Here is an 8,862-nt window from a genome sequence, read left to right as displayed (position 1 = left end):
ATTCCAGGGCAGCTACCCTACAAGCTGGTCCACCAACAACATGAACTGACCCATATGGGCAAGACTGCCTTCAGTTCAGTTCAGTTCATTTCAGTCGTTCAATCGTGTCCGACTCTTTGCGACCCCATGAATCGCAGCACTCCAGGCCTCCCTGTCCATCACCATCCCCCGGAGTTCACTCAGACTCACGTCCATCGAGTCCATGATGCCATCCAGCCATCTCCTCCTTGGTCGTCCCCTTCTCCTCCTGCCCCCAATCCCTCCCAGCATCAGAGTCTTTTCCAATGAGTCAACTCTTCTCATGAGGTGGCCAAAGTACTGGAGCTTCAGCTTTAGCATCAGTCCTTCCAAAGAAATCCCAGGGTTGATCTCCTTCAGAATGGACTGGTTGGATCTCCTTGCAGTCCAAGGGACTCTCAAGAGTCTGCTCCAACACCACAGTTCAAAAGCATCAATTCTTCAGCGCTCAGCCTTCTTCACAGTCCAACTCTCACATCCATACATGACCAATGGAAAAACCATAGCCTTGACTAGATGGACCTTAGTTGGCAAAGTAATGTCTCTGCTTTTGAATATACTATCTAGATTGGTCATAACTATTCTTCCAAGGAGTAAGCATCTTTTAATTTCATGGCTACAGTCACCATCTGCAGTGATTTTGGAGCCCCCCAAAATAAAGTCTGACATTGTTTCTACTATTTCCCCATCTATTTCCCATGGAGTGATGGGACCAGATGCCATGATCTTCGTTTTCTGAATGTTGAGCTTTAGGCCAACTTTTCACTCTCCTCTTTCACTTTCATTAAGAGGCTTTTGAGTTCCTCTTCACTTTCTGCCATAAGGGTGGTGTCATCTGCATATCTGAGGTTATTGATATTTCTCCTGGCAATCTTGATTCCAGCTTGTGTTTCTTCCAGCCCAGTGTTTCTCATGATGTACTCTGCATATAAGTTAAATAAGCAGGGTGACAATATACAGCCTTGACGCACTCCTTTTCCTATTTGGAACCAGTCTGTTGTTCCATGTCCAGTTCTAACTGTTGCTTCCTGACTTGCATACAGATTTCTCAAGAGCAGGTTAGGTGGTCTGATATTCCCATCTCTTTCAGAATTTTCCACAGTTGATTGTGATCCACACAGTCAAAGGCTTTGGCATAGTCAATAAAGCAGAAATAGATGTTTTTCTGGAACTCTCTAAGACTGCCTTAGAGACCTTGCTACTGCTGCTGCTGCTGCTAAGTCACTTCAGTCATGTCCGACTCTGTGCGACCCCATCCCTGGGATTCTCCAGGCAAGAACACTGGAGAGGACTGCCATTTCCTTCTCCAATGAATGAAAGTGAAAAGTGAAAGTGAAGTCGCTCAGTCATGTCTGATTCTTAGCAAGACCTTGCTAGGCGGGTACTATCTCATCGCTCGCCTCCCCACACTCTGCTCTTCTGTCTTCCAGCGATGTGCAACCTTTTTACAATACAAAGCTCACCAGGGGCCTAGTAGGCCGGCAGGGACCTAACATTGTGGACTATCCCCATTTGAGGATTTGGAAGTGGACTTCACTGAAATCACTCTGAGTCAAGGATTCAGATACCTTTTAGTTTTTATCTGCACCTTTTCCGGGTGAGTGAAGGCCTTTCCTAACTGAACTGAGAAAAGAAGAGAAGTAACCAAGGCACTCCTGAGAGACACTGTCCCCAGATATGGAATGCCTCTGACCATAGGGTTGGACAATGAACCGACATTTGTAGCCAAGACAGTACAATAGGTGGCAAGGGCTTTGAAGACCCATTGGAAATTGCAGACTGTCTACCATCCCCAGAGTTCAGGGAAAGTAGAGCGGATGAACCGAACCCTCAAACAAGCCCTAGCTAAACTATGTCAGATGAGCTTACCTTGGGTAGACATGTTAGCCGTGGCCCTCTTGAGGGTGAGATGCTCAACCCAAGCAGGGCTAGGACTCTCACCACTTGAAATCCTGTATGGACTATGGCCCCTGCTAGTTAGCTTAAGGGGAGATGCCAGAGAACTGAGGGACTACATAAGCAGCTGCCAGGGTTAGGACACACCATCTCTCAAATATGTAAGTGGGCTATATAGAATTTTACCCGTATCCTTAGGCATAACAGTACATCTCCACCAACCAGGGAACCAAGTATGGGTAAAGGACTGGAGAAAAGAGCCTTTAAGACCTATGTGGAGAGGGCCCTATTCTGTAATCTTAAGCACCCCTACTGCTCTCAAGGTGGCAGGAATAGATGTTTGGCTCCATCATTCCAGAATCAAACCTGCAGGCCCAACCAATAGCTGAGGGAAGTGGGAAGCAGCCCTCAATCCGGAGGAACCCTTGCACCTGACCTTGAGAAGAAGGAAACAATGACCCCAAAGCCGTGCTCTGGCCACACTGGAAACTGGTCAGTCAAAGTTATGGCTGAAGCTTGAGGAACTGGCAGGACTGGTGAACAACAGATGTACTGGTTATTAATTGGACTGGGATTCCTCCTACTTATTTGAAATAGGACTCTACTCTGTGTCTCCCCTTGAGTGGACTATCATTCAGAAACGTTCCTTCTGCTTTGCCTACCTCTTCATAGCTCTTATTTTTTGGAGTCTCCTACTGTGATCAGCTTAAATATGAAAACAGCATATTTTTGCCTTATAGTTCTGTTCATTTGTAAAATCCCCTCCTCATCTGAGCGTCAGGATGACTATTGTGAATGTATGGAATCTTTCTACCATGAGAAACGGGTCCACTGATTCACTTACTATACATACCAACCGGCCACATGATAGTTCAGCTTCTCCATGCACTAGGGAAGGGAAACATTACTGGAAGGGAATAATTAAAGCCCGCAGTGCGAAAGGCCTAATGTGCTACGGCATCCCAAGACAGATGGCCTGCTGGACTCAACAGACTCATTCTGGGATGTCAGATGGGGGCAGGAAACAGGACACGGCTAGGAAGGAAGGAGTTAAAGAGATGGTTAAATGAAAAGGCCTAAACAGACCTAGCTAAAAATATCAGAAAGACTGCCCATGTCCTGGTTCAGAACTGGAAGGGATGGGACATAAACAGCCTCTTTGGAGGATGGTTCTCTTGGCTAGAAGAAATTAAGACAATTATCAGGGTAGTCATGGTCATGCTCGCTGGATGTGTGCTTATTCCTCGCCTCATGCCCCTCCTAGTCAGCACTGTAAAAAGTTTCATAGAGACAGGTGTTGAAAGAAAGATGACCACTCAATTACTACATATAAGAGGATACCAGCAGTGAGCAGATGATGATATTCTCTGAGGCTGCAGATGCACCCTGAGTATCAAGAGGGAGGAATGAAGAGGAGAGAAAAAATAAACTAAAATAGTTGCTTAAATTTACTGCTATGCTCACTGCTCACCGCTTCTGCTTTGGTAAACTGGCCTGCTTATTGCTGCTCACCACCTCTGCTTCTGTGAACCGGCTTGCTTATTGTGTCCCCGAAACTGCTTAGGCAGGAAAGTCACTAGGACCCATAAGCCTGCGCCATATAAAAGATACCCAGAACAAAGCCCAGGTGCTCAGCCTCGGGAGGCAACTCCGCTGTGCCTGCACCAGTGCGGAATAAACCTTGCTGTTCCACATCTCCGAGTTTTGCTTGTCTCTTGCCTTCACCACGGTTTCTATAACAGGGCCACTGGGCCTCATTCTTCACTCTTGAGGCTTGTCACAACCCACCGGACAGGCAGCTCATTTACACCCATCGTCTCCTTCCTGAGGGGCCACTCCTGCTGGAAAGAGCACGGTGGGTGGGTGAGAGATGCTGGGCCAGTTTAGACGACCTAAACAGAGACCAGGTGTGGAAAGGGCTATGGATAATTCCCTACCATGTCTTACATCTAGACATTTAACAAATATAGGTATAGACTCGACACACCTAATACATTTTGGGTCTAGAGGTAGGACAGGAGCTGTTATGTCATACGCATGAGGCTAATCCTCAGGTAAAGTAGTACCAAGTCCCTGTGGACCGCAGGTGCCTCCCTTGCCCACTTACTCTCCTTCCCGGTAAAGAAAAGCCAAAACAAAACAAAACAAAACAAAATGCGTAAGCCTTGTCCTTTAGCCCTGTGCCTGGGATCAGAGGTTGAGCCCTCTTCCGGCTGCCAGGGTAGCTACTCAACTCTGGGTCAGAGCTAGGTTTCTGCCAGTCTGAAGCCACCACATGAAGCGGCCCCACAGGGCAGCGTAGTGCCCTCCTCCCGGGTTCCCAAGCTTGCCCCACCTCAGACAGGCCTCGCCTGCCAAGGAACCCTGGTCTGAACCTCAGTTGCGAGGAGGGGGTTGCTATCACGGTTCCCAGACCTCCTTTTGGATAGCCACTCGCAAGGCAGAGGGTTGAGGATCAATTCCCACCACTCCCAGGATCCCAGCTATTCACACTGCCTCCGACCTGCACTTGCTCCTTCTGATTTCCAACCCCCCTGCTCCTTCCAAATGCTCAAGGCTGCTCAACCCGCACTGGGACGTGGGAGCAGGCTGGGACCTGGGGCTGCGTGGGGTGCGGACAGGTTGACGGCTTTCACCGAGGAGGAGGATGTGTTTGGGGCTGAAGGGCGCCTCAAGGGCCAGGCGGTGGGGGCAGGGGGACCGCGAGGACCTCGGGGAGGGCTGGGGTCAGACCCGGTGGGCTAGTGGTGGGTGTAGGGAGCCCTGCCACCAGGCTCAGGCTTCGCAGGCAGCGAGGGAGAGGCTGGGGCCCTGCAGCGCCGGACCCGCCACCTGGCAGGCCGCGATCCCCGCCCTCGGCGCCCCGCCCCCGCGGCCCGGCGGCCGACTAGTGGCCCGCCGCGCCCCGCCCCCGCCCGCAGTGCCCGGATGTGGGTGACGTGCGGCCGCCATCTTCCCGTCCCGGGCAGCCAGCGCCAGTCGGAGCCAGCTCGAGCCTCCGCTGCCGCCGCCATCACTGCCGCTGCCAAGTCCTCCGCCCGCTGCCCCCGCCATGTGAGTCGGCGCCCGCACCTGCACCGCCTGGCCGGCACTGGCCGCCGCCCTTAGGCCCAGGCCTGGGGAGGGCTCGGGGTTCGACTCGCGTCCCCCACGCGCCCCGCGTCCCGAGACCAGGCCGGCGCCTGTGACTGCGCGCGGGCATTAGGAGAGCCCCGCGTCCCGGGCTGGCCGCGCGGAGGCTGACCGCGAGAGGGGGCGGACTCCCCATCTGGCCGCTCCGCCTCTATCATCGCTGCTGGGTCCACCCCAGACCGTGTCTGTGAGGTCGCCCTCATTTGACAGGCGGGGAAACTGAGGCCCGAGGGGGAGGGGGCCTCCCTCAAGGTCACGCAGCAGCTCGCCCGCGGGCCCGGACGGAGGCCAGGGCTCGCATCGAGTGGCTTTCTACCCGGCAAGAAGGAAGGGAGGGACGGATGGAGGGACAGGCGGATGGGCGGAGCCCTGGCTGCGGGGCCAAGGGCTGCAGGCCTTGGTTCTTAATCCGTCCCTGCCCCTCAGGTCGGCTACCGCTGCCACCGCCCCCCCTGCCGCCCCGGCTGGGGAGGGAGGCCCTCCTGCGCCCCCTCCAAACCTCACTAGTAACAGGAGACTGCAGCAGACCCAGGCCCAGGTGGATGAGGTGAGTGGAGGTGGTGGTGTCAGAAACAGTGGGAAGGACCCTGAGGGTTGACAAACCGACACGGGGGTCCATCTTGGGTTGGGGGGTGATGGCAGTTCATGTTTGGGTACGAAAATATACCATGGCCCGTCCTTGTCAGCGTGCAAGTATGGGAGGGCCCGTGGGGATGTTGGCCTGGCTAACCTGAGGTGTTTCACCCTGGGTGGATGCTCTGGTGAACGGAAGGCTGCTTGAGGCTCAGTAAATAAAGAGTGGTGCTGTGACATCTGAGCAGTGTGGATACCACATGCCCCTGCTGTGTGCTGCTTGCATTTCTCTGGTGTGCTAGGCATGTTCTGTATATGTCCTTGGCATGTTAGCCAGGCCACATGATGCCTGTTCCCTGTGTGAGCTCATGGTGTGTGGAGGAGTGCCCTTTGAGATGGACCTTGGCACACACACCGCTGCCTTGTGGGCCTTCCCTCAGGTGGTGGACATCATGAGGGTGAACGTAGACAAGGTTTTGGAGCGGGACCAGAAGCTGTCGGAGCTGGACGACCGTGCCGACGCCCTCCAGGCGGGGGCCTCCCAGTTTGAAACTAGTGCAGCCAAGCTCAAGCGCAAATACTGGTGGAAAAACCTCAAGGTAAGGGTGGAGGCAGGTGGGAGGACAGGGAGGAGGTGGGGGGTGAATGGGAGTATCCTGGTCTGTCTCACTGAGCCTCCCCCTCACCCCCAGATGATGATCATCCTGGGAGTGATTTGCGCCATCATCCTCATTATCATCATCGGTGAGTAGGGTGGGAGTGGCTAGGGCCCTTTCATGGAGAGGGTTCCCCTGCGGTTTCTGGGTTTTGAAGGTCATTAACCTAGATTTTAGTATTTAGGAAAAAGTATATATGGTTGCCAGTAGCAGTTCTGATTCATCTAGAGCCCCAAACCTTGAAGTTGTTTAGCTTGCACTTTGCCTGATTCTGGGCCATTTCTGTTAAGATTTTCAAAAACAGGAAGAGCATAATAGACTGGGAACCTGGAATTGGGGAGTGGGAGAGCAGCAGAGACTGAGGGGCTTGAGAAACAGCTGGGAAGCAAACCACCCCATTGTTTGAGAGCTGTGGTCTCAGAGGATTAGGGATCTGTGGCCCCAAGGCCATACCATGGAGTTGAGGAGATCTGGGAACCAATCTGTGTAGATTCCTTGCTTTACAGGTGAAGAACCTGAGGCCAAGAGGGGAAGGGATGTCACCTAGCTGGGAGGTGGGGAAGGTGGGAGCAGGGCTGGGCTGACACACTGCTTTCTCTCTTTCTCTTCCTCCCTTCTCCGTCTTCTTCCTTCTCTTTCCCTCTCCACAGTTTACTTCAGCTCTTAAACCCCTGAGGAGCCTGCCCTGCCCAGAGAAGGGCCTCTCCCCCCAACCCCCAGCCGCTCCTCCACCTCTCAGCCATATCTTCCAGCCCCATCTCCCCCGGATCCGTGTGTGTGTGTCGTGTGTGTGCCCCCTTGTAAATAGCCAGCTGTTATTTATACATATATAATATTATATATATTTGGTCTGTTTGTAGTTTTATTACTAGAAGATTTTTTCCAGTTGTCCTTAACACCCCTTCCTGAGGTTCTCATCACTTCCTTTTCCTCTTTCCCTCCTTCCCTTTCCCTCTCTTCTTGACCAACCCCAAGTCTCCTTCATTTGCATCTGCTATGCAATAGTCCCTCTTCCTCTCCTTCCCTTGGATTTAGCTGACCCTTCCTCCCACCCTGGCCTTCCCCATACCTCCACCCCCACCCCCCACCCTCACCCCCATACAAAAAAGACAAAAAGCAACTGTCCAGGCTTCCCTAGGTGCATTTTCTTTGCATCATTGGGAGGCTCTGAGACTGGTCCCTCTTGGTCCTAAGAATCCCATGGTCTTCTGGGAGCTTCCAGCATGTTAATTAGCATCCATTTGCCTACTGACATTCCTTTTGGTTTCCTTTCCCTCCCATCACTTTTCTGTTCAGTCTTTCAACCTGTGTTTTTTTTACTGAGGATTTAGTCCCTGTTGGTCCTTGTATCACACTTTCATTTGCATGACATTACTTGCAGGTGGTGGGGAGCCTGGGCTTTTGGGGAGCCAGGCTATTCTGGCCCCCAGAATCGCCCTCTCCAGCCCCTCTAGTCCAGTTTGCCTCCCCATCCCAGTTTTCCAAACCTCTTGTCCCTCCTTTCCCTCCCCCCAGCTGGTGTGTAAGTGTATTGGAGTTCAGTGTGTTAATGATGGACCAATAATTCTGCCACTTGGAGTCTCTCCCCACATTCCTGCTCCGCAGTTTTCATGTGGGGCGCTTGGCTGACATTCCCACGGGGTCTCCCTTCCTCCTGTCTGCCTGATCTGCCTCCTCCTCCTCCCACCAGGAGAGTTGGGGGTTGGCTGTAATCCGATCTGTTTTGGGAGAGGTGGCTACAGTGTGTGTGGGGGTCATCACTGCCTTGGGGAGGATGGGGCAGGGCATCATCCCCCCCAAATCCTGCCTGAAATCTCTGGCCCCACCCCTGCTGGGGGGTGGATTGAAAACCCTCCCTCATATGGGGGGTGTTACCCCATCACTGCCCAGCTCCTCTGACTGCCCCCCTGAATTTAGGGCGGGGGTACTAGTCACTGCCAATATGCGTATGGGACTTGCTGGAAGATGGGGATTCTTGCCCCTCTCCAGGGCGGTCAAGCCCAGAGAGAGCTGTCTCCCCCTTGGGTGAAGTGATAAAGAAATGGTCTAATGTCTTTAAATGGCACAATTTTAGGGGTCTGAGGGTGAATTCCCTTAACCTGCCACTGGAGGGGACCCCCAAACTCTTTCTTCTCCCCACACTTGAGGTTTTTGTGTGGAGGGGGAGCAGGGAGATCTAAGCTGTGGTGTGAAAGGGTAGGGAGAGATGCTGGGGGTGGGGGTGCTGTGTTCTAGACCCCCCATATTATCCCAGTATCCCCTGCCCCCCTTCCCTCACCCCATGCCCCCAATTCTGTGGCGCATCCAGATTGTGAAAATGTACAATAAATGTGTAATGAGTAATCAGGTGGTGTTCTAAGATCTTTTCTTAACCAGTGGGAAGGATATTGGATCTGCAGGTATAACCGGAACGTTGAGAGGATACATCTGGAAGAGACAGTTTTGCCAAGGGGCCTGACCTTGGGCAGGCCAGGGCAAAGGCAAAGTATGATTCTCAAAGTGGCCACGAGGGGGCACAAGGAGTTGGTAATGGAAAATGTTCATGATCCCAGTGTCAGCATGGTGAACCCTGACACTGGAAACCTGG

General features: G+C 52.9%; 1 protein-coding gene across 1 annotated transcript; it reads left to right on the top strand.

The window, feature by feature from the left end:
* Window positions 1-4,831: 4,831 nt before the first annotated feature.
* On the top strand, window positions 4,832-8,618 carry VAMP2 (vesicle associated membrane protein 2). The gene is made up of 5 exons (XM_069542882.1): window positions 4,832-4,968; window positions 5,473-5,593; window positions 6,060-6,218; window positions 6,312-6,363; window positions 6,926-8,618. Coding segments are annotated over exons 1-5 (351 nt in total). The 5' UTR covers window positions 4,832-4,966; the 3' UTR covers window positions 6,943-8,618.
* Window positions 8,619-8,862: the final 244 nt, after the last annotated feature.

The sequence above is a fragment of the Ovis canadensis genome, chromosome 11 (genome assembly GCF_042477335.2).
Source record: "Ovis canadensis isolate MfBH-ARS-UI-01 breed Bighorn chromosome 11, ARS-UI_OviCan_v2, whole genome shotgun sequence".
NCBI classification, from domain to species: domain Eukaryota; kingdom Metazoa; phylum Chordata; class Mammalia; order Artiodactyla; family Bovidae; genus Ovis; species Ovis canadensis.
Note: the sequence above shows the minus strand (reverse complement) of the source record. Positions and strands in the feature narration are given on the sequence as shown.

Excerpts from the sequence above, each read along its gene's own strand:
- VAMP2 (XM_069542882.1), top strand. Across the intron at positions 5,594-6,059 it reads CCCAGGCCCAGGTGGATGAG|GTGGTGGACATCATGAGGGT; the intron begins GTGAGTGGAGGT and ends GCCTTCCCTCAG. Across the intron at positions 6,219-6,311 it reads ACTGGTGGAAAAACCTCAAG|ATGATGATCATCCTGGGAGT; the intron begins GTAAGGGTGGAG and ends CCTCACCCCCAG.